Source organism: Capricornis sumatraensis, chromosome 3 (genome assembly GCF_032405125.1).
Source record: "Capricornis sumatraensis isolate serow.1 chromosome 3, serow.2, whole genome shotgun sequence".
Classification (NCBI taxonomy): Eukaryota; Metazoa; Chordata; class Mammalia; order Artiodactyla; family Bovidae; genus Capricornis; species Capricornis sumatraensis.
Window position 1 is genome coordinate 175,723,359 of NC_091071.1, and position 25,430 is coordinate 175,748,788.

Consider the following 25,430-nt stretch of genomic DNA (forward strand, 5'->3'; position numbering starts at 1 on the left):
CTGTCAGGGGTCTGAGGCTGGTTCTCTGTGTCTGGTTGAGTGTATGTAGCAACTGCCTCTCACAGAATCAATGCTCTGTAAGCTCTTATGGACCTGGAAAGGGCAGATCCAAGCTAATAGGGATGGGAGTCCAGTTAATTCTGGGATCTCTCTCTGCTCTGTGCCCTTGTATCCAGCTCTCTGATGGCAAGAAGCACCTGGATGAGCAGCCTCTGGGGCTTTGCCAGGAGTTTAATCCCATTGACTTGGTCACCTGGTGCTCAAACCATCAGAGATATTGTGAACCTCCATAGGATCAGGGAACATCAACTCCAGGCTTTGCTGAGCTTTCTCTGCTGTGAACTGGCTGGCCTGCATGACTGGCCACACTGCACTGGGGTGGGGAAGGGGTTTGGGGGCCTGAAAAGAGTGCAGGGCTTCATCTGAGTCATCCTCCCATCCCTTCTGGACCAAGCACTCATTCATTCACTTTCTCATTCATTCATTCACTCATTATTCATTCCACAAACATTGAACGAGTGCTTACTCTATGTCAGGCGCCTAGGTGGTACCTAAGAAATAATTGCTTAGTTATTTAACTGACTTTTTAATGGTTTGTAGATGTTTTACCAAATGTGCCTAGCCCAACAGGTGATTATTACATATCTGATTGATTAATTAGTGATTTTTAACCATGTGTGCTCAGCATAATGCCTCGATGCCATAGGATACTTTGCAAAGTGAATAAATAAATGATTGAATGAACAAAGAATGAGAAGGAAGACAAAGTGGGAACAGCCTTTCTCTGCTGATCACCCTTGTCCTGTGGCTGCCATCTTGCTTCGTCCTAAAACAGGTTTAGTTCCGGGCAGTGCAGGCCCTCTCCAGCCTTGTCTGCCCAGCTCTTGGCCCTGTGCATGGGAGCCGATGAGATTCCAACACACACTGTTGCCCTGAGGTTGCCCCTAGAAGTTCCCAGGACGCTTCTCCATCAGAAACTAGAAGGGAGCCCCCAAGGCCTGGCTTCTACACATACACGTCTGTCATTGTCAGGTGGGGCCCACAGGGAGGAATCCTGCTTCAGTCTATCCCGTCTGTCTCAGGGCTCCAGATGGGATTTCCCCAGCCCTGGTCCTGGGTGAGGGGAACTCTTCCTCCCAGGGTGGAGCCGGGCTGGGGATCCGGTGACCCTTGAGCCCGTTCATGTGTCTTTATCAGCTGCCTGAGCCTGGGAAAGCAGTGGTTGCCCCAGATGCTGGTGATAACCAGCAGGTGCTGGCATCAACCATATCTGGGCAGACACTGGGCAGGTCAACGCCGATTTTGGTGATTCTATAAAGACGCACCTATAAGTTATGTCTGAGCACTTAAATACATATTTATCCACCTTCCTGTGGCACCCTGCTTTCCTGAAACTTACAGATGCTTTGCAAACAATGGCAGCAAAACAAACAATACGTTTTCCAGAAAATATTCTGAAGTGTCTCACTTAGTGTTGAGGCCAGGCACCATCCAGAGCCTCTAACCTTTAGCTAGATCTGGGACCTGCTCCTGCCTTCTCGATGGACCATGCATGACCTAAAGGGAAGAAATACTTCTGCATCTACAGGTGGTAACCAAAGGCTGGACAAAGCTCTTCTATTCATTCAGCTATTCATTAATTCAGCAAACTCTCAATGGGTAGCTGCTAGGTGCCAAGTGTGCTGAGCAAAGGAACTATAAATGCAATTAAGATGCTGGCCCTGGGCTTTGCAGGTGGCGCTAGTGGTAAAGAACCCACTTGCCAATGCAGGAAATAAAAGAGACACGGGTTCGATCTCTGGGTCAGGAAGATTCCTCTGGAGGAGGGCATGGCAACCCACCCCAATGTTCTTGCCTGGAGAATCCCATGGATAGAGGAGCCTGGCAAGCTTTGGTCCATAGGGTCGGAAAGAGTGGACACAGCTGAAGTGACTTAGCATGCACGCACGCATGCAAGATGCTGGCCCTACCCTCAGGCTCACTTCCTAGTGGGGCAGGTAAACAGGGAGACGGCCATAACACAAAATAGAGTGTGCTCAGGTAGCAGGCCTCCAGACAGCCAAGGTGACCAGGGAAGGGTGAGGCTTCCCCAAGGAGAGAGCGCCTGGGCTGAGTTTTGAAGGTGTTGACATGGGATGATAGGGACATAGAAATTATGAATTAAGTAATCAAATGTACATGAAGTACCTGCTAGGCCAAGGATCGTTGATAAGGGATCTACAAGCCAATAATAGTTAAATAGCCAAGCAATTATTGCCCAAGTATCACCTGGGCGCTTAAGTATTGCTGTGTGCCTAGCAGAGTAGGTGCTTAAGTGAAGAACTGCCAGGTCTGACTGATTCCTGGCAACGGGTTTCTTATTTAAAACCAAGGCCCCCTGTAATAACTACAGATATCTCTCTGTCTCTCTCAAGCACACACATACGCACAGATTCTGCGTCTTGCTCCCTCAGGATCATTCTCTTTACCGCTGGCCTCTGGGTTTTCCCACCAGCCAAGTATTTGTCAAGCTTGACTTCCTGCAGTTAGTTGTATAAAAACAAGAGTTATTCTTTTCCTTTTCCAAATATGAAGTTATATCATAATAATGAATAGGCTTTTTCAGATGACACAGAAATTCTTTTCCCCCACTCCCCCATAAAGATTTTGGTAAATTTCCTTAATTGAAAAGCAAGGCATGCAACTAAAAGGTCTCATCTAGAGGTATTTAAAATTGTGCCACGTCCCCTACCATTTCCTTTCTCTATTTTCATGCCTAAAGTGAAACTCGCTCAGTCGTGTCCGACTCTTTGCGACCCCATGGACTACACTGTCCCGTGGAATTCTCCAGGCCAGAATACTGGAGTGGGTAGCCTTTCCCTTCTCCAGGGGATCTTCCCAACCCAGGGATCGAACCCAGGTCTCCTGCATTGCAGGCGGATTCTTTACCAGCTGAGCCACAAGGGAAGCCCATTTTCATGCCTAACGGTTCAATAATCCTTCATTGTTGTACAGTCATCTCAGAACAGGAAATTATTGGTTGGCCAAAAAGATCATTCCAGTTTTCTGTAACATCCTCCAGAAAGACCCGAGCAACCTTTTTGACCAGCCCAAAACCTGGAAATAGAATCGCCCTGATTTTTGTGCAGTTGTTCGACCCTTCTGAGACTTCCGTCCACCCTCGGACCTTGGGCTTGTCATCAGATGCTAATTAGCACTCAGGTTGCTAGCCCAGCCCCAGCCAGCGTTGTGTCTCCAGGTGAAATGATGAGCAGCCCTGCCAGCCCGTGCACTCTCTTCTGCTCTCTGAGGGTTGATCTGGGAACCTCAGACCCTAGGACTCCAGGGAGCTGAGTCCCCTGCCCCCACTGCCCAGCCACCAGGTTATTTCCTCATCATCAGGCAGCTGGTCCTCCTCTTCCTCATCTGCAGATGGAGAAACCCAGCTTCGGAGGGATGAGGTTGCCAGCACGAGGCCAGAGGCAAGAGAGCTGGGCTTTGCACCCAGGTCTCGGAAGGAGCCCCCAGCACCTGCCCTGCCAGCCTCCTCCCTGCGCAGTGGGAACGGAAGGGCCACAGCAGCCCCGGGTGGGGCCGGCCCAGCAGCGGTGCGGGGATGTAGGAAGAACCCAGCTTCAGTGTTGCCGAAGCAGCACAGAGCGGGTTCAGTCCGGGCGCTCCCAGGCCGCCGGGGGACACTCAGAGGCTCGGTGTCCTCATCTGCCCACGGGGGTCTCGCCCCCGTTAGTGGGACACCGCCCCCTCTGGTTGCCCGTCTGCTCAGGTCAACAGGCGGTGTGGATCCTCTGTCTCCTGCGGTTGGGTTTGTCTCACCACCTGGGGCCGGACCCCCGCTCAGGCGGCCCCCGGCTTGCTTCCTCTGCTTGAGCCCGCTGACCGACCTCAGGGCCGGCATCGGCCCCGTCCGCCGGCCTCTGCCCCAGGCCCTACAGAATCAGCTCAAAGTGAAGAGCAAAGGCGCTCAGTCGTGTCCGACTCTTTGCGAACCCATGGACTGTAGCCTACCAGGCTCCTCCGTCCGTGGGATTTTCCCAGGCACGAGTACTGGAGTGGGTTGCCCTTTCCTTCTCCAGAGGATCTTCCCGACCCAGGGATCGAACCCGTGTCTCCCGCATTGCAGGCAGACGCTTTACCATCTGAGCCACCAGGGGAGTCCATAGAATCAGCTCAGAGGAAGCGGATTTCCTTGTTCGTCTGCTTTGTGGGCACTTGTAGGATTTGGCAGCCCTCCGCCGGGGGACCAGTCATCACGGGAAGAGCTCCCTTCCAGGCCCAAACCAGAGAGAGGAGGGACTCAGACCCCACGGGCCACTGAGCAGGGTGCTTAGGCTCCCTGCGCCTCTGTCTGCCGATATATAAAAATGGCTTTAAGCAAAGTGGTCTGTTAGGGTTGTTTCCTTTTCGCTTTTCTGAAAATTCAGTGAGATGATTCTCCTGCCTTATACCCAGTGGGAGTGATTTTTCATGCTCTCTTCTAGTCCTCAGTCTTTCCTTCTCCCTGAGTCCTGGCACCATGCTGTCCGCATCGCACGTTTGCCGTGGACTACGTATCCTCAGTGAGCGCGTGGATAGTAAATATCGGACATTTCTATGTATCCTCAGTGAGCGTGTGTATAATAAATAACGGACATTTCTCCTGTAGTCTTGACTTTTCTTGGATAAGTTTGCATCCCCCACGAAATTATTAAAAAAGACTATGCTTTTATATCCCTACCACACTCACACACACACCACACACACACACACACACACACAGCTACCTGTACTCAACAAAGAACCTGGAAGATGCTCAGTAATTATTTTGTTGAATAAATGAATGCATGAATGAGTAAACGAATTTGTTGAGCATCAGGAAATAATTTTTTAAAAAATCAATGAATATTTATGGAGGGACTGATTAAAAGAAGCACCTTGGTTCTGGTTTTAAAGTCATAGGAAGGATTTTAGGCAACTCAACAGAAGTCTTATTTTACGAGCCAGGAGATCATAAATCCACTGAAATCTTTGTCTCTGTAGTGTTCTAGTGATTGTCTGTTTGGTCAGGGCTGGGGTGGGGCCTGGCACCCCAGGGCCCCAGACCACCTGCACTGTATTTCCATAGCCTCCTCCCTGCCTGCCCTTCATTGACCTCTTACCCTTGACCCCTGCCAGGAACTCCCTCGGTGTGCCTAAGTGAGGCCTGCATCTCGGTGACCAGCTCCATCTTGAGTTCCATGGACCCCACGGTGGACCCCTGCCAGGACTTCTTCACCTATGCCTGTGGTGGCTGGATCAAAGCCAACCCCGTGCCAGATGGCCACTCGCGCTGGGGGACCTTCAGCAACCTCTGGGAACACAACCAAGCCATCATCAAGCACCTCCTCGGTAGGCACCCAGCGAGGGGACTGTGGAATGGGCTGCAGAGGGGGCCTTCCCTCTGCACCCGCCAGGCTCGGCTAAAGGGCGAGGTTGGCGGGATGGGGAGGCGAAAGGGTTGGGAGCGGACGAGGCTGGGTTAGAATGTCTGCCCCATCTCTGGGTGTGTGATCCTAACTTACTTATCAGTGAGCCTCACTTTCTCCATCTGTAAAAATGGGACTCAGTTCAGTTCAGTTCAGTCTCTCAGTCGTGTCCAACTCTTTGCGACCCCATGAATCACAGCACGCCAGGCCTCCCTGTCCATCACCAACTCCCAGAGTTCACTCAGACTCATGTCCATCAAGTCAGTGATGCCATCAGGCCATCACTGTCGTCCCCTTCTCCTCCTGCCCCCAATCCCTCCCAGCATCAGAGTCTTTTCCAATGAGTCACCTCTTCGCATGAGGTGGCCAAAGTACTAGTGAGGCCCAAACTGCAGAGTTTCAAGAACTAGAGAGCAGATGTGTGGAGCATTAGTGTGGTGTGTACGGCTCGTCATAGGTGCGTAAGAACTGTAGCTGTGCTCGTAGTTTATGGCTTCAAGCTGTGGCTTAGTTTTGGACTGGTTTTGACTGGGAGATTTGCAAGTTGTGAGCAAAAAGAATGAAGGCTGAGCATGCTGGGTCCAGATCCAGGTTCTGACAATGGTTTATCTGAGAGTCATCCAAAGGCAGGAGTCTTCCTGGGCCTCGTGGTAATCCGGCTTGGGTGATAAGCAGTCTCACCAAAGTCCGTCGCATTATACCCTGTTGGGTCGTTAGCACTTCTAGCTGACCTTGGTGTTGGTGGTTTACCCTCAGGTTAGGGTCCCACGTCTGTCTTGGTTGAGGCTGTCCTTGGTCAGTGTCTGTTGAATTAGCATCTGCCCCGGAGGGTGCTCCTCTCTATGTGGAATCAAAACTCGCCGTGCTGTAACCTATAAAGGTCCCGACATGAACCCCTTTGGGACCAAGACCTTCTCCATGCCTGTCTCCTGCTGACCCCTGCCCCATCCTGGGACCTTCAGTGCTGATAGGAGCTAGATCGTGAAAAGTCAGTCTGTTAATTCATCAATGATAGAACTTAGATTCAAGAAATACCTATTAAATTAAAAAAAATACTTTCTTAAAAAATAAAACCTTCTTAATACTCAAAAGTAGGTAAACTGAAGAAGACAGCTAAAAGAGGGCTCAGTCATGTCTGATTCTTTGCGACCCTATGAACTATAGCCCGCCAGGCTCTTCTGCCCATGAGATTCTCCCGGCAAGAATACTGGAGTGGGTTACCATTGCCTCCTCCAAGGGGATCTTCCTGACCCAGGGACTGAACCCTCGTCTCCTGCGTTGGCAGGCAGATTCTTTACCACTGGTGACACCTGGGAAGCCCCTAAAAAGAGGTAGATCTTAACAGGACAGAGACCTTCCTATGAGACAGGAAAAGATTCTAACTTGATGATTATGAATTTCAGGAGACTGTGTCATTAAGATGAAAGTGGAAATTAGCAAACCAGATTAAGGAGACCTTTCCTTTCTTTCTCACCTCAGCCCCGGGGGGCGTGGCTGCTGCAGAGTGAAACTCACCCACCACTTCTCCTTGGTACCCAGAAGCTCCTGGGCAGGGGCCCTCGGCACAAGGAGACCTCCTTGTCTCCCTGAGGATCAGAAAAGGTGGTGGGTGGAGGTGGGGCTGAGGGAACCCCATGTCAGGAATAACACAGCTCCCTGCATGCTTTATGCCACCCGATTGCCTTTGCAAGGGGACCCAGCCTTTTATTTCAGGACTGAAGGCAGATATGTCTATGGTGGCCAGACTGGAGCTCAGGGACATCCTTTCCCCAGCATCTAAAGACACAGGTGGAGACTGGGCCGGGGTCATCAACCAAAGCAGGAGAACGGAAGACTTCCCTGAAGGCCCAGTGGTTTAGATTCCACACTTCTGCTGCAGGAGCCACAGGTTCCCTGCTTGGGAAACGAAGATCCCATATGCTGCACGGTGCAGCCCCAGACATAAATAAGTTGTATTTGGGGACTTCCCCGGCAGTTCAGTGGTTAAGAGTATGTGCTTCCATGCAAGGGGCACAGGTTCGATCCCTGGTCTGGGGAATAGACTAAGATCCCACAGTGCTGTGACGCGTGGTCAAAAAAATGGAAAACACGGCAGGAGAATAGTCTCGGTAGGATAATGATATGGGCTGGTGCCTCTACATCCTTCACCAGGACCTGGATTCAAGTCCTGGTTCTGCCACTTACTGTGTGATCTTGGGTCAGTGACATAACCTCTGTGGGCTTCTTGTCATCAGTACAGTGGGAACCACACCTCCTCCAGGTTGTGAAAATTAGATGGAAAAATATCTATAAAGCACTTTGCTGGAGCCAAGCATATTGTGGTGGCTGCTGGCTGTGCTGGTGTTACTCTTGTTATTCACCCTTGACCTTTGCCCAACACTTTGCAGTTTACAGAGCTCTTTTGTAGATAACCATTCCTTGTGACCCTGCTCCTTTAGGAGCTAGGAAGCTATTGCTCACCGCACTTGATAGACGAGGAACCAAAAGTCCAGAGAGCTCCCCAAGACAGGCTAGTAGGTGGCAGAAGTGCCACTGCCTGAATCCTGCCCATGCGTCCCTTTCCTGTCCGATGCCACCTCCTCTGGGCACCAACGATGGTACAGCTCCCTGTCCACCTTTTTTGGGGAGAACTTGCAGGAAGCACAAAGTGTTGAGAGTCTGAAGGAAAGGAGGAAACGGACTGGCACTTGCTGAGTGTCTGCTCCATGCCGGGCTGTGTACCAGGCTCTATATCCACTGCCTCAATCCTCATGGCTACCCTGGGACCTAGAATTTGCGATCCCCTCTCCTGGATGACGAAACAGAGGTTAAGCTTGCCAAGGACACCCTGCCGGTCCAGGGGCTTCAGCCAAGGGGACCAGTTCACACCGAGAAGGGACTGTGGAGAAAGGCAGATGGGCCCTCTGCCTCCCCAGGCAGGCCTGGAGCTGGCTCTTGGGGAGGGCACCCCTGGGTCCTGATCTGCTGCCTCTGGGAGGATCATGGGTCTTGTCAGGAAGACCTTGGGTCTCAGCCAAGACTCAGCCCATCCCCACACCCTGTCCCGCCCCCACAGCAGTGGCCTCCAGTCTTGACTCTGGCCTTCCATCCCCGCTGTCCCTGAGGGTGGGGAGCTGCACTGAGCTGGCGTGCAACAGCCCGGACCCTGCGTACAAGCCCCTGACCCTGGGTCAGGGCCCGATGGGATCAGGAACCCCGACAGGCTAGCCGATGACGTGTGGCCTTGGACGAGTGACCTGCCTTCTCTACAGCTTCATTTCACTATCTGTAAAAGGTGGATGATGGTATTGTCTGATGCTCAAGGTTACTGTGGGTATCATCTCGCGTGTGATGGGTTAGCGTGCTTGGCTCAGAGCCTGGCACCCAGTAGGCGCTCAGCAGAACTGCCCTCCTCGGTGGTGGGGATGGGTGAGTTCCAGGTCAGCCCTCTCCCTACAGGCTGTGTGACTGCAGAGGGCTGCCCCGCCTGCTTCAGCCCTTCACCTATGAAGTGGGAACCAACTCAGAGTACTGGCCAGGGTGTTCTAAGGATTCATGGGCTGGTCACAGAGAGAGTAATTATTGCTTCTTTTATTTCTTGGACTTGCCTGGTGGCTCAGACGGTAAAGCGTCTGCCTACATTTCAGGAGACCTGGGTTCGACCCCTGGGTCAGGAAGATCCCCTGGAGAAGGAAATGGCAACCCACTCCAGTACTATTGCCCGGAAAATCCTATGGACAGAGGAGCCTGGCAGGCTACAGTCCATGGGGTTGCAAAGAGTCAGACACGACTGAGCAACTTCACTTTTCACTTATTTCTTAAAAAAAAAAAAAAAAAGTAACCGGAGTATAGTTGCTTTACAATGTTGTATCAGTTTCTGCTGCGCAGTGTGGTGAGTCAGCTACGCATGCACTTATGTCCCCTCCCGTTTAGGTCACCACCGAGTGCTATAGCAGAGCCCCTGTGCGATACGGTGGGCTCTCCGTAGTTGCCTATTTCACACGCAGTATCAGGAGTGTCTGTGATCTCCCGATTCATCCCATGCCTTCGCTTTCCCCACTGGCATCCACCTGTGACTCTTTATCTACTTTATAAATAAGATTGTTTATACCAGCTTTTTCAGATTCTACACATACGCGTTAATACACGGTGTTTGTTTTTCTCTTCTAGAAGTCCTGATAGAGCCTCTTAGCAGAAGGAGGTCTGAAAGTGTTAGGCAATTCAGTCTTGTCTGACTCTTTGCAATCCCATAGCCAGGCTCCTCTGTCCATGGAATTCTCCAGGCAAGAATACTGGAGTGGGTAACCATTCCCTTCTCCAGGGGATCTTCCCGATTCAGGGATCGAACCCAGGCCTCCCGCATTGCAGGCAGATTCCTTATCATCTGAGCTGCCAGGGAAGCCCCAAGGAGGTATGGGGGTATCCAAGACCATGCTGGGTTGTTTACTTGTATTATTTTCTTTAAGCCATGGAGTATATGCCCATTTTACAGATGTGATTCACAAATACAAAGGAAACAGATCTAGGAAATGGTGGAGCTGGGGCCTCAGACCTGTCTTTCTCTACTGATTCTGCTGTGCACAGAGGTCACAGAGCAGCCCCGAAGTATGGTCTGCCCTGCCATCTCTTTTCCCTGACAACTGCTTGATTTTGTTCTCCGGGCCAGCGGAGACCTAACCGGGGCCCAGTGAACAAGTAGCTGGGGTCCCTTCATGTCATTATGACCAAGAGCTTCCCCATGAGGTATATCCTGGCATCCCCTCCCCCTGGGCTCACTGTTGAAAACCAGTCTAGAAACGGCCCCTGCCCTGTGGACCTTGATACCTGGGACTCTTGATACCTGGAAATTCCTGAAGGGGCAGAAAGCAGGTGAGCAGGTGAGAGAAATATGCAGGCACGTGGGCCAGTGCATTCTTGGGCTCCAGGTCAGGCTGGTTTCAGCTCCCCCAAGACAAAGGGGTCAGCCAGCAGGTCTAGGGAGGGATTGGATACACAGGGGGCCTGGCTAGGCAGGCTGGCCTGGGTGGGGGCGGCTTCTCTCGGAGGAGAAAGACAACTCAGAGCACAGTGAGGATTGTTATCAGCTGGTCGTGCAGGACAGCTGTCACCATCACTTGCCCCGTGACCTTGGGCGAGCCCCTTCTCTCTGTGAACAGTGGGTTTGCTCTGGCCCCTCCGAGGAAATCTGGGGACATCTGTAGCCGGTGGGTTGAGCTGGGCCAAGTGCCACCGTGGCATATCTTGGCAGCCTGCTGGCTAGAGGGGGCGACCTCAGCCGCATGAGACCCAGGTGCCTCAGCCGGAAGACTCTCTGCCATCCATACACACTGCCGGCGGGGGCTCCCCTCGTAGGCTTTGGGGAGACCGGAGGGTGTCCTCACTTCATCAGGGGAAAGATACGGTTGGACCTGTCACCCTGAGGCTGGGCCCTCGCCTTAGGCATTCTACCTAGTAGTGCTTTTAGCACAGGCTATTCTGCCATCTAGAATACCTTCCCCACCCCGTCCCAGTCCTGCAAGACTCTGTCAAACCTGCTTCTCCCGTTATGCCTTCTGTGGTTACCAAAGGGCCTCTCCAGGCTTGAACTACAATTAAATTTTGTGTACTTGTCAAGTTTACTGTATATTCTAAAATGAATCATGCAAAAAAAATAATTGATGCCTACTTGTAACAATAAACTGTGGGAAATTCTGAAAGAGATGGGAATACCAGGCCACCTGACCTGCCTCTTGAGAAATCTGTATGCAGGTCAGGAAGCAACGGTTAGAACTGGACATGGACCAACAGACTGGTTCCAAATAGGAAAAGGAGTACGTCAAGGCTGTATATTGTCACCCTGCTTATTGAACTTCTATGCAGAGTACATCATGAGAAACGCTGGGCTGGAAGAAGCACAAGCTGGAATCAAGATTGTCGGGAGAAATATCAATAACCTCAGATATGCAGATGACACCACCCTTATGGCAGAAAGTGAAGGGAAACTGAAAAGCCTCTTGATGAAAGTGAAAGAGGAGAGTGAAAAAGTTGGCTTAAAGCTCAACATTCAGAAAACGAAGATCATGGCATCTGGTCCCATCACTTCATGGGAAATAGATTAGGAAACAGTGGAAACAGTGTCAGACCTTATTTTTTGGGGCGCCACAATCACTGCAGATGGTGATTACAGCCATGAAATTAAAAGACAGCATATTCAAAAGCAGAGACATTACTTTGCCAGCAAAGGTCCGTCTAGTCAAAGCTATGGTTTTTCCAGTGGTCATGTATGGATGTGAGAGTTGGACTGGGAAGAAAGCTGAGTGCCGAAGAATTGATGCTTTTGAACTGTGGTGTTGGAGAAGACCCTTGAGAGTCCCTTGGACTGCAAAGAGCTCCAACCAGTCCATCCTAAAGGAGATCAGTCCTGGGTGTTTGTTGGAAGGATGCTAAAGCTGAAACTCTAATACATTGGCCACCTTCAGTGAAGAGTTGACTCATTGGAAAAGACCCTGATGCTGGGAGGGATTGGGGGCAGGAGGAGAAGGGGACGACAGAGGATGAGATGGCTGGATGGCATCATCGACTCGGTGCACATGAGTCTGAGTGAACTCCGGGAGTTGGTGATGGACAGGGAGGCCTGGCGTGCTGCAGTTCATGGGGTCGGGAAGAGTCGGACACGACTGAGTGACTGAACTGAACTGAACTGTAACAGTTCAAGTAATGCAGATTCCCTGAAGCCCAAGTTAATGGTTTCCCTTTCTTCTACTCCTGACCAGATACAGACAGAATCATTCCAATGGCATCGAATCTGTCTGTGTCGGGGACTTGGCGGTTCATCAGGCCACCCTGTGACATCTCTTCTGTTGTCATTTTGTTTTACTTTTCCAGTATTTACTGTCAAATGTAGCTTCATCTTCCTGTGCACGCTGAAAACTCTATGGACCAGATCTGCATGTGAAATGCCTTCTATCCAATGTCACTCCCGCAGCAGGCCCTTCTTTCTCTTTCATGTTTGGTGGGGGGCAGGGGTGGTTAGGTGGATTGGCTTTTTTAATCAATCATTTATTTATCTTTGGCGGCGCTGGGTCTGCTTTCTGTGCCCGCACTCTCTCTGGTTGTGGTGAGCAGGGGCTCCTCTCCCTTGCCGTGTGTGGGCTTCTCATTGCAGGGGCTTCTCTCGTTGCAGAGTGTGGGCTCTAGCCGCTCAAACTCCATAGTTGTGGTGCACGGGCTTAGTCGCTCTGTGCGTGCATGTGTGCTCAGTCACTTCAGTTGCATCTGACTCATTGCAACCCTATAGACTGTAGCCCGCCAGGCTCCTCTGTCCGTGAGGTTTCTCCAGGCAAGAATACTGGAATGGGTGGCCATACCCTCCTCCAGGGGATCTTCCTGACCCAGGGATCGAACCTGCGTCTCTTACGTCTCCCGCATTGGCAGGCAGGTTCTTTACCAGTAGCGTCACTGGGGAAGCCCTATTTCCTCTGTGGCATGTGGGGTCTTCCCACCCAAGGCTGACCCTGTGTCCCCTGCGTTGGCAGGCAGATTCTTCACCGCTGGATCACCAGTGAAGTCCCTGGATGGATTGAGTGATGAGTTGATCCACGGATGGGAGTGGGTGTCCAGGGCTTCTTAGGGGCGGCTGGATTGCTTCAGATCCCCCTCTGGTGTTCCAGGCCAACCTGTAGGAGGGGAAAGAGATGGCGAGAGAGCATAGGCCTCTGCTCTGGCCTCAGCCACTCGCTGGTGTGACCTTGGACTGGTGACCCAGCCTCTTGCCTATAAGTTGGCACCCATGTCTGCAGCCGCCCAGCATCTGTCTCATCCCAGGAGTGCTGTGGGAAAGGGTGTGCCAATAAAAACTTCCAGAGGAAGAAGTAGGCCAATTAAATGCGTTGCTCTTTTTCCTCTCTGGGACTTTGGGGAAGTGACAGAGGAAGTTTCTGGAATTCGGGGTCCCTGGAAGGAAGTACCCAGGCAGTCGGGAGTCCTGTTGTCTGGTCCTGGCTGCCAAATTGTCTCCAGACCACTGGGGTCCTGGAAGTGCCACCATTTTCAAAATATGGCCCCCTTCTGGGTCCTCGGGCCTTCCCTGGTGGCTCAATGGTTAAAAAAAAAAATTCTTGCTTGCCAGTGCAGAGACTCAGGAGACGTGAGCTCAATCCCTGGGTTGGGAGGATCCCCTGGAGGAGGAGATGGTAACCCACTCCAGTATTCTTGCCTGGAGAATCCCATAGACAGAGGAGCCTGACGGGCTACAGTCTAGGGGTGGCAAGAGTCGGATATGACTCAGTGACTGAGCGCGCACACACACTGGGTCCTAGACACTGCCCAGCCCCTTCCTCCTCGGCCGCTCTCCACTTCTGGGAAATAAACAAGGTCTGGGGTGTTTTAAAGGAAACCAGGCTTTTCCTCAGGAGAAAATCAACTGTGCCTGATTTCACTTGGAAAACGAGCCTGCTCCCTCGGGCCCGAGTGATGGACGCCTTTGTCTGCGGAGCCCCAGGCACACCTTCCCTTGGTCTCAGCAGCTCCATGCTGTCCGCTGACTGTGGGGCAGCTTCACTAGGTGCCCGGGGTTGTGGAAGGAATTTAGCAGTCTTTCTTTGTGGAACTTACATTCTCACAGGGGAGACAGTCAACAAATTAATGAGTTAATAAATGACATGGTTGTAAAGACTTCAGCTCAGTTCAGTTCAGTCGCTCGCTCAGCCATGTCTGACTCTTTGCGACCTCATGGACTGCAGCACGCCAGGCCTCCCTGTCTATCACCAGCTCTTGGAGTTTACTCAAACTCATGTCCATCTGGTAGGTGATGCCATCCAACTGTCTCATCCTCTGTCGTCCCCTTTTCCTCCCACCTTCAATCTTTCCCAGCATCAGGGTCTTTTCCAATGAGTCAGATCTTCCCATCAGGTGGCCAAGGTATTGGAGTTTCAGCTTCAGCATCAGTCCTTCCAATAAATATTCAGGACTAATTCCCTTTAGGATGGACTGGTTGGATCTCCTTGCAGTCCAAGGGACTCTCAAGAGTCTTGTCCAACACCACAGGTCAAAAGCATCAATTCTTTGGCGCTTAGCCTTCTTCACAGTCCAACTCTCACATCCATACGTGACTACTGGAAAAACCATAGCCTTGACTAGATGGACCTTAGTCAGCCCTGGGGTAGGAATGTGAGATCAAGAGGGAGGGAACAGAAGGCAGGCTCGAGCTGGAGGCGGCAAGGCGGCAAGGCCCAGGTCATTCAGGGCGGTGTTTCCCAACCTTTTCTAATGACTGCCCCCTCCCTAAAATCTTAACCCCACAGATAGACTGTATGCTTGTTTCTGTACTGTTCTTGTGGTTTAGTCACTCACTAAGTCGTGTCCAACTCTTTTGTGACCCCCATGGTCTATAAGCTGCCAGGCTTCTCTGTCCATGGATTTCCAGGCAAGAGTACTGGAGAGGATTGCCATTTCCTTCTCCGGGAGATCTTCCCAGCCCAGGGATCAAACCTGCATCTCCTGCACTGGCGAGTAGGTTCTTTAGCACTGAGCCACCAGGGAAGCCCTGTATGTATTCATAAAATAAGATGTTTCTAGGGACTTTTCTGGTGGTCCAGTGGTTAAGACTTCACCTTCTAGTGCTGGTGAGGCGGGGGGCGGGTGGTGGTGTGTGGCTTCAATCCCTGGTTGGAGAGCGAAGATCCCATATGCCTCATGGCCAAAAAAATCACAACCATAAAACAGAAGGAATATTGTAAAAATTCAACCGTGGGAAAAAAAAAAGTCTACATTTTTAAAAAACTTTAAAAAAAAGGCTGTGCTTCCAGTGCAGAGGGCGCAGGTTTGATCCCTGGTCAGAGAATGAAGATTCTGCATGCTGCTTGGCACAGCCAAGGAAACAAAAAGAACAAGATGGTTCTGCTATTCAAGAATGAATTTTCTCCCCACTTTAGGAGCAGTATTACCCTCATTGAGAATGCATGCTGTAGGGCCCTCTAGGCAATATTAAGGAATGTGTATACTCCTATGCCTCTTGGAGCTAAAAATATTCAAGACAGCAGCGACTGCCCCCAAGGTTCCACGTGGATGTCTGATAGATCTCAAATGTAAAATAGCTGAAATCCGAAGTGCTGGCTCCATTCACGGAACCTGCCTTCCACCGCCCACTTCTGTAGCTCAGTGCCCCCGACTCCGGCCAGGGGAACCTGGCAGTGTCTCAACTCCTGCTTCCTCTCGTGTTCCCCCCACTGGCTTCTCGGCCCTTCTTTCTGCCACCCTGCCCCCGCCCTGAGCATTGCTCCATCGCTCTGCTGGTCTGTTGCAGCGAGCTCCCAGCTGGCCGTCTCACCCTGGCTCCTGTCCCGCAAGGAGTCTGCGGGGTCGCAGGTGCCTTTGAGCGAGGAGGAAGGAGAGGAGGTGGAAAAGATGCCATGGGTGGTCCTGAGGGGGGGTGGGGTGGGGGGTGGTGGAGGAACTTGGCCTGCTTCCGGGGCTCCAGCCTCAGCCTGCATGGGCAGGTGCTGGGGATGGAGCGTGCTCAGTCCCCGAAGGCCTCATCCTCTGTCCCTCCCTGCCCCCCGCGCCACCTCCTTTCCTCCCCTTGCCAGTCTCCCCTGGGCCCGGGCCTCAGCACCCTCTTGGCCCCCCAGATACAGCTTCTTCCTCATCAGACGCAGACTCTGGGCTCCGTTCTTTCTGTGCCCATCGCTGCGGGCTGCCGTGTGCCCGCCCGGTGCAGGGGGAACAGGGGGACTCAGCTGTGGACTGGTGGGCAAGGCCGCCAAGCCCCACGTTGGCAGTCGCTCCACATCTTCATGCTTCCTTCCCAGAGCTCCAGCACGGCATTCTCAGGCCGCCCCCGCCATCCTGTTTAAAGCCCCTGGACTTGCTCCTTGTAGCATCACCCCACGCATAATCAGAGGTCTTGTGTGGACCACGCTGTTGTCCATCTGGCCCGTCAAGCTGCGGACCTCACGCTGCCACACCTGTGTGTCCCGAGTTGCCCAGTGCCTCCTCCTCCCCCAGCCCAGCAGCCCCCAAACTGCTGGAGCTTAGTAAACGTTTGTGAGGAATTGAGCCGAGGTTGACCACAGGGGTGTGGAGCCAGGAGGAAGGAAGTTTGAAGCTGAGAGGGAAGTCGAGGCATTCCACCTCCCAGTGGAATTGTATCTGATGGGTCTGCCTGGAACTCGCTGTAATGAGCACAGCCAGGCTGTTCCTTGGGAGTCTTTATTTGGGCCTCTTATCTCAGTGGCCTTGAGGCCACAAAGGAGAGAGATACTAGGCCCTTCTGTGGGCCAGAGCACGCAGAACGTGCCTCCCCTGACGCTGCTCTGGCATTTCAAGGTCATGGCCAGAGCCAGCTGAGGGCAGTGGGATGCTGGGGTCTGGTGAGCAGTGATGGTTCTTCAACAGCCTAGCTGCTGGGGGATGTTGCCGTAGAAATGAGGCCCCTGGGAGGCGGTGGGAGCCCCCACTTTGCATTCCCCGATGTTCTGCTTGGAGAGTCTGGGGAGCCGGACAGCTCTCGCCCCATCTGGCCCCCCCCTCCCTGCCCCCAGAAGGCTCTTCTCACACTCCAGGAGGGCCCAGGGGGCGCTCAGTTGTCTCCAGGGCTCAGCAGTGGTCCCTGGTAAATTCCAGGGCTGTGTGTACCCTCCACAGCCCCGCAGCACGCCCCTGGACCTCCGTCTCCATACCACCCTTCAAACTCCCGTCCCGTTCAGGGCCGTCTCCTTGACTGCACCCAGACGGGGCTGACGTTCTCTGCCAGTGGTCCCCGTGACGCTGTTTATGGTAAGAATTGGAGGGCAGGGGCGTGCTCGGGAGAAGGGCTGGGAAAGCTGATTAGACCGGTCAGGAAATGACTCCCGCCCTTGTGAAACAGGCTCCGCCAAACATTTCTTTTCTCCCAGGCCCTTTTACGCTTCCTTGCTTTGCTTCATCCTGTCCAACTCCCCCGCACCCAACCAGACCCAATACCCTTTCCCTTCATTTCTGCCTGGTGAGTAACTTCTTGTCTTTCAGAACTGGCTCAAACAGTAGAACATCCTCTGGAGACCCTCCCCCGTAGGCCCTCCCCACTCCACCAAAGGCTGTGACCTTTCTGTAGGTGGCAGAACCATTTGCGTTAGTGAACGCACACCCTGTCTTAAGGGTGCATCTTGCATGCCTGAGTCACCATTAGACCAGGAGCTCCCCGGAGGCAGGAGTGGGTCTCAGTCACGTCCTTGAAACCTTATGCCCAGTCTGGTACCTGTAGGTGCTCAGCGTGGAGGCCCTTCGTGAACGAGTCTCTGAGGAGACGCCTCTTAGTCAAGGTGGCCTCTGAGAGGCCTTGGAAGCTGAGTGCGGTGTGAGTGTCCGATGCAGAAGGCTAGAGGGAGCTTTTTCTTTATGCGTTTCCTTGTTTAGTATTCGTGTTTATTTGTATTTGTATTTATTCCTTCAAAAGGAAGCTCCATGGGGACGAGGACATTGTCTTTTGTGTCCCCTAAGCTGTCACAGAGCCTGGCATAGAGTTAGCAACTAGTACCTGCTTCGTGAACGAATGGATACACTTTTGCCAGAAGAGTCTTCATGAAGGAAGTGGGGTGTAGGGAGTCTCTCCAGGAAGCAGAGGGAGGGGTTTCAGGATCCTGGAGGAGGAGTGAGGTGGAGTGCCCCAGGGGAGCCAGATGAACAGACACAGACTGCCCTGTCACCTCCAGTGGGTGCGGACAGGCTTGGGCACATGCAGGAGCCTGGTCCTCAGCAGGTAGCATCGGGACCAGGGCCCCAGGGGCAAGGAGAAGGGCCAGGGGTTCCCAGGGGTCCCCAGGTGAAGCACTGAGGTGCTGCTCTTGGGGGTGGGAAGGAGCATGGCAATGGGCCTCTGTGTCAACTCGAGGTCAGACAAAGCTGCCCAGCCCCGCTGAGGAAGGGCACTGAAAGCCAGTCTGTAATGAGCGAGGCCCTTCAAGCTCTGCCCAAGTCCAGTCTTGATCACAAGAGAGGTTCTCGGAAATCTGGAAAGAAAGCCCCAAGACAGGCATCTGTCCCACACGCCAGGCGGGGGAGTGCGGGCCGCATGCTGGCTGGCAGGGAAGCCGACCGCCGTCTGCCGTCCCGGGACAGGTCTGAGAAGGCGTCCAGCGGAGATGGGGAAGCACAGGCTCCTCTCTCCGCGTGCAGCCGGCTGAGGTGAGGAACCCTCCAGCGTGCCTGCTGCGGTGGTCGCATCTCTGCTCTGACCCGGCTCCTCGCCTGCACTGACAGGCTCCTGTGCCAGCCCTTTGCACAACTGAGGACGCCTGAGCTCTCCTGGGGCCGCCCAGCGTGGGGACGGGCGTGTGCCGTCAACCGCTGTCCTTTGTCGTTCCAGAAAACTCCACGGCCAGCGTGAGCGAGGCAGAGAGAAAGGCCCAGGTGTACTACCGAGCCTGCATGAATGAAACCAGGATTGAGGAGCTCAAGGCCAAACCTCTGATGGAGCTCATCAAGAAGGTGGGCCCCTGCCCCCGTCTCCCCTGCCATGCCCCCTGCCCCCTGCCCCCTGCCCGAACCGCTGGCTTCCACCGCCAGGGCCCAGCCACCTTACACCTTACCCAGCCGGATCATGGAGTCTGCTGACATGTGTCAGGCTGCCTGAGCGTGTGTGTATGTGTGTGCGTGCATCTCTGCATCAATGGGGATGTCTGTCGTGTGTGTTTGTGTGTGTGTGTGTTTGTGTGTCTGGGCATCTGCGAGTGGGACAAGGGCTGCGTTTACAGGGAAAATGTTTCTCTTTCTGGCTGCTTCCATTCCCTCAGAGGGGATGTTTGTGTGTGCAGAGGGGTGTGTCTCGCAAGGACCGGCAGAAACTCTGGGGTCAGAAGCAGAGCCCTCCCGGTGAGGAGGGCCACACTGACCCCCGGGGCCACACTGGCACCCCATCCCCCTCAGCTGAATGCCCTCCCGGGCACCGTCCAGTCAGCCTCGGAGGGACCCTGAGGGGAGCCACCCAAGGCTGGCCAGGCTGCCCGGCACACACAGAAGGGTGGGCGTGGGTGTTCCCAGGGGCCTGCTGTTCCCCTGAGGCCCCGCTCCCAGGTGGGCTGCTGGGGGGCCCTGAGGCAGGGTGGGGCACCGTGGACACCCACCTGGACAGCCCTCCCCTATGGCACAGGTGGAGAACATTAGAAAGTCCCAACTCGGAGAGAGACTCTGTTAGACCTTAGCTCATCAACCTTATAAAGAATATGGACCCATTTTTTTATGGGCACAGTTGAATTTCTGCTTTAATAGAAATTACATTCACACGATTGATTATTCAAAAATGAACAGATTCAGGAAAAGTCAGCCACCTCGGAAGCAGGAGCCATGTTCTCATGACTCCCTGATCAGAAACCCCCAGTAAAGACAGACCAGAACTCTCATTTGCTCCTGAGGCCCAGAGAGGTCAGAGGACTGCAGAAGGTCACACAGCATGTCCACTGCGGGAGCAGAACCCACGTCTGGCCTTCAGCCAGCTCATCCCCCCCACGTCCCCTCTCCCTGCCCACAGCTCGGCGGCTGGAACATCACGGGGCCCTGGGACAGGGACAACTTCCAGGACACCCTGCAGGTGGTCACATCCCACTACCACACCTCCCCCTTCTTCTCTGTCTACGTCAGCGCCGACTCCAAGAATTCCAACAGCAACGTGATCCAGGTGAGCGGCCTGGAGGTCTAGGGCGAGGACGGGCCTGACCTCCAGGCCTGATGTGTGTTCGCAAGTGGCTGGGTGGGGCGGGGTGCAGACCTGCCCTGGGCAACAGGCTTCCGGTTCCTGAGCTTGCTGTCTCTGGAGGCTCCCCACTGTGAGATTTAGGGCAGGAAAGTTGTTAAAGGGCAGGCTTGTCCTCCTTGGGTAGGTGGGGTACCACAGTGCAGATGAATTTGGGGGTTTCTGATTGGTCCATGGGCCCCAGGGGTGATGTCAAGTCCTGGGCACAGCCGGAGCCGCCTCCTGGTCACCCCACCTCTGTCTCCAGCTTTCGTGGCTCTGCTTGGAATAGCTTTGAGTCCACCTGTTCCCACCAGAGCCTGCCCCAGACAGCACACCCAGGGGAGCCGCAGCCCTGGTCAGCCCACTCTCAGGTGCCAAAGTGAGAAACCCAAGCTTCTCCTGGGTTTCTCCCCACCTCTACCACTCACTCACTGTGTGACCATGGGGGAGTGCCTCAGCCTCTCTGAGCTGCAGTTTCCTTATCCGTCAAATGAACTATAGTGACACCTACTCCAGGTATGTCAGAGTGTGGCCAAAGGCTTTGTTACGAGCTATCAGGGATTGACCCTGCCTCCCTGCCCAGCACCCAGCAAGCCCTTCACGGGTACTGTCTCCTTGTATTCTCATCCCACCTCTGAGGGCTTGATGGTTCCCCATCTTCCAGCTGGAGAGGCTGAGGATCAGAAAGGTTCAATAGCTTGTCTAAGGTGACATAGCTCTGAGTGATTCTGGACCGCTCATTATCTTGGGAAGTGGTTAATTAAACAGAGAGAGTCTGCAGATCCTTGGAGTTTAAAGAGGAGGATGGCTCTGTCTGGCCCATGAGAAGGGCCCTGAACCCCTACAGCTGACCGCATGTGTCTGTCCCCTCGCTGGAGGGCCATCCCAGGGGTGGCCCCTGCTACCAGCTTGTGCTTTGCCGGGGTCCAGCCCCGGTGGATCCAGGGAATTCGAAGGGTGGACGGAGTTGGCGAGGAAAAAACTTATTTATTTATTAATATGAGATTAGATTAGGTAGAAATAGTGTAGTAGGAAAATTAAGTGTAAAAAGAAGGCTGAATAACTTGGTTTACGTGGGAAGCCAATAAAGTTCCAGACAAGGAGCTTGCACCATCTACGTTAGGCCACTGGTGTCCTCTTGAATATCGGGGGTGCCCCGCCTTGGGCTCCCTCTCGCGTGGTTCTTAAAAGCCGGGGCAAGTAAGTATACATGGTGAGCCTCCACGCCCCAGATGGGAATTCAGCCAGAAATTAGAGAGGAGAAATGGGGGAAACCAGTCCAGCGACTGGCCCTGGCCTCTATTGTCTAGAAAGGCCTTTTATACCTTTTTGATTGTACATAGAGATCAATGGGTAATACAAAATTATGCAGCATTAGCAGCCCAGACTCTTATCAAAACCAGGCTTTTCTCTCTGCATACCTAATTGTATACACAAGTCTTAGGTGATTTACACCATCTTCTGGCCAAAAAAGGCCAATTAACATTTTACAGCCTTTTTTCTGATAAGGGTTTGTCAACCAGAAGACTTACTTGTGTTGATCTTCCCAGAGTCCGGTGCCACTCTCAGAAAGCACTAAATAAAGTTACATTCTTACATAGCAAAGATACAGCAATTTATAACAAGTAAAAGGAGTACAGTGATTTATAACAAAAGAAAAGTAATTAACTCAAAAGTCTAGTGTTGCTAACATCAAAACTACTATATATCTTTTTCTACATCCCGATTACATTGATTAACATCCTCCCAGGTGCCTAAAAGATAAAGAATATGGAGGCCTGGCGGCAATCATTGAGTCAACAGTGAAAACCCATCACCAATATGATTTTTAGCTCTTTAGAAAAGGCTCTGTATCTTTAAGATGCTTTAAGCTTTGTGCCTCTTGCGGTTGGGGGGCTGTAAGCAATTCACAAGCTGTAAGAGGTCCGGGGGAACCTGTTAGGCAAGCTAGAGAGCTATCAGAGGGGGTTTAACTGAAACATCCCTTTCAAATGTGGAAGACTAAAGCCCTGAGTTGACTTTTTCCAGAGAATATCAGAAGAGTGGAAAAGCAGGCAGATTCTTATTTTTGGGGGGGTGGATGCTCAGGAAATTCCAGGGGGAAAACCTGAGGTCTGATTAGCCTTGCCATCAGAGCTCTGCCACATGACCTTGTCACGGGTGGAATTCCTCACGCTGGCTCCCGGCAGTGCTTCTGTGTGCTCCCATCCCTTTGTTGCTCTGTGCCTGCTGTCCATGGGACTGGTGGAGGCTGTGTGGGTATGCATGCACAGGTGTGTGTGCACGGGCATGTGTGTGCAGGTGTGTGTGCATGGGTGTGCATGCACAGGTGTGCGTGCATGGGTATGTGTGCACAGGTGTGCGTGTGCAGGTGTGCGTGCATGGGTATGTGTGTGCAGGTGTGGGTATGTGTGCACAGGTGTGTGTGTGCAGGTGTGCATGCATGGGTATGCGTGCACAGGTGTGCATGCATGGGTATGTGTGCACAGGTGTGCATGTGCAGGTGTGCGTGCATGGGTATGTGTGTGCAGGTGTGTGTGGGTATGTGTGCACAGGTATGTGTGTGCAGGTGTGCATGCATGGGTATGCGTGCACAGGTGTGCATGTGCAAGTGTGTGTGCGTGGGTATGTGCGCACAGGTGTGCGTGTGCAGGTGTGCATGCACGGGTGTGCGTGTACAGGTATGCGTGCATGGGTATGCATGCACAGGTGTGTGTGCATGGGTATACGTGTATGGGTATGCGTGTGCGTGGGTGTGCGTGCATGATAGCAGATTTCCCTCTCACCCTACTTTTCTCTCCAGGTGGACCAGTCTGGCCTGGGCTTACCCTCAAGAGATTATTACCTGAACAAAACTGAGAACGAGAAGGTGGGTGTGCCTTTTCCGAGAGAGTGGGTCCTACCCAGCCTACCTCTCTCCGTGGTTTGTCCCCTTCAGTGATTCCCTCAGTATCCTCCCCTCTGCAGGTCTTTGAAGCTAGAGAAGCATACAGGGGTCCCTTACCTAGCAGTCCCTGGCAGGGGGAGGGGCATCATTTGTCCCCATTTTAGAGTGAAGCTCTTCCACGTATCACCCTATGGGCCCAGGGGACGGGACAGGGGTCATCTGTTCCTGTTCCAGAGAGAGGCAGATCCAACGGCCACTACCTCTGGCCTTCCTGGTAACCCTGCAGGTCCTGAACGCCTCTAAACGTCATTCCTCTCAGCTGTCATATGCATATTATTTTTCCCTGGCCTGTTTCGGAGGAGGAAATAAGGCTCAGAGATGCTGAGTGACCTGCTGAAGGTCACACAGCCAGCCGTCAGTGGTGAGGCTGAGATTCTCATCTAGATACACTGACTCCAAACCGCCTACCCCCTCCCTCCCCCCGACTGTTTCCCGTGATGTCGCAGGGAGACGTGGCCTGAGCTTCGTCATCTTTCCATTCACGAGCCCACCCACTTGTATTGAGTGAATGTGTACTAAGTGCCTGATGCTGGGGAGACAGTGGTCCACGAGGCCCGCCTACTTCCCGCTCTGTGGGACTTCGAGTCTAGGAGAAGAGCAGATGTTAAATAACTCGCCACCAGATTCAAGGCATAGTGAGCAATTGTGCTAAGGGAAGGGCGAGCTGAGAAGGTAACCTGAGGCTCTAATTCAGATCTGGGGACCTGGCAGAGCAGAGTGGTTCGGAAGTAGTGTGTTCCAAGACAAGACCTGAGCGGTGGCCCCGCTGGTGGCTTTCGTGTGATGGGCGTCCCAGAGGGAGTGTGGGCCAGGACAGCAGAGACCAACCCACGTGGGGCCCTGGGTGGGCCTTATCCTGGGGGCCATGGGGAGCCAGTGATGGCGTATGCTGCCAAAACCATTCATGAAGCTGGTTTCCTGGGTAGAACCCCCAGCTCCCTGGCTGCCCGCTCAGGGCTGCCCTGACTGCCCACCCCTGGCCCAGCTTGTCCAGCGGGCAGTGGGTGGCAGCCGCTGATGGAAGTGGGGGGCTGGGTCCCGCAGGTGCTGACGGGATACCTGAACTACATGGTCCAGCTGGGGAAGCTGCTGGGCGGGGGTGCCGAGGACACCATCCGGCCCCAGATGCAGCAGATCCTGGACTTTGAGACGGCGCTGGCCAACATCACCATCCCCCAGGAGAAGCGCCGGGACGAGGAACTCATCTACCACAAAGTGACGGCGGCTGAGCTGCAGGTAGCCGAGTCAGCTGACGTGGAGGCCGGGGCGGCCACGGAATTGAGGATGCAGGGTGCTGGGCTGGGGGCGTGGACACCTCCTTCACCAGAACAGCCCCACGAAGCACAGGGGTGGTTGTTATCACCAATTCACAGATGGCACTGGGGCTCAGAGAGGTCGAGTTGCCGGCGGAAGGTCACACAGCCGGTGACGCCAAGCTGGTCTCTTGCTGTACACCAGGCTGCTTTTCTGAAACCATAGTTAGCTGGGGAGACTCTGCTCATGACAATATCGAATCGTACTGGTTGGACGCGTCCATTCTCTCGAGCTCCTGGAGCCTGGCACGTAGCAAATAAACACGGCAAATAAATCTGATGTCACCTCCCTTTTACCAAGCCGGGAGGTTAGGTGACGTGCTCAAGGCCTCCAGGCTTCTAAGTGGCAGGGGAGCTGAGACCTGGATTCAGGCTTGGCTCACTGGAGCTCTGCTCTTGACCATGACCCCTGCGGCCTCCTGGAGCTGTAGCAGGGTTGAGGTCAGCTCTGTATGACTCTCTACTGGGTGTAACCCATCTAAGAAGCCACTGTTTTCCTCTGTAGATCAGTTCAGTTTAGTTCAGTCCAGTCGCTCAGTCGTGTCTAACTCTTTGCGACCCCATGGACTGCAGGACACCAGGCCTCTCTGTCCATCACCAACTCCCAGAGTTTACTCAAACTCATGTCTATTGAGTTGGTGATGCCATCCAACCATCTCATCCTCTGTCATCCCCTTCTCCTCCCACCTTCAATCTTTCCCAGCATCAGGGTCTTTTCCAATGAGTCAGATCTTCCCATTAGGTGGCCAAAGTATTGGAGTTTCAGTTTCAGCATCAGTCCTTCCAATGAATATTCAGGACTGATTTCCTTTAGGATGGACTAGTTGGATCTCCTTGCAGTCCAAGGGTCTCTCAAGAGTCTTCTCCAACACCACAGTTCAAAAGCATCAATTCTTTGGCACTCAGCTTTCTTTATAGTCCAGCTCTCACATCTGTACATGATTACTGGAAAAACCATAGCCTTGAATAGACGGATCTTTGTTGGCAAAGTAATGTCTCTGCTTTTTAATATGCTGTCTAGGTTGGTCATAACTTTTCTTCCAAGGAGCAAGCATCTTTTAATT

General features: G+C 53.1%; 1 protein-coding gene across 4 annotated transcripts in view; it reads left to right on the top strand.

The window, feature by feature from the left end:
- The window catches only part of ECE1 (endothelin converting enzyme 1), a 122,286-nt gene that overhangs the window by 68,012 nt on the left and 28,844 nt on the right, over window positions 1-25,430 (top strand). For all 4 annotated transcript variants that reach the window (XM_068968646.1, XM_068968644.1, XM_068968645.1 and 1 more), the window contains 5 exons: window positions 5,152-5,364; window positions 18,742-18,863; window positions 19,903-20,049; window positions 22,910-22,975; window positions 24,098-24,289. In XM_068968646.1, the coding sequence (XP_068824747.1) occupies window positions 5,152-5,364; window positions 18,742-18,863; window positions 19,903-20,049; window positions 22,910-22,975; window positions 24,098-24,289 (740 nt within the window). The remainder of the gene's footprint in view (window positions 1-5,151; window positions 5,365-18,741; window positions 18,864-19,902; window positions 20,050-22,909; window positions 22,976-24,097; window positions 24,290-25,430) is intronic.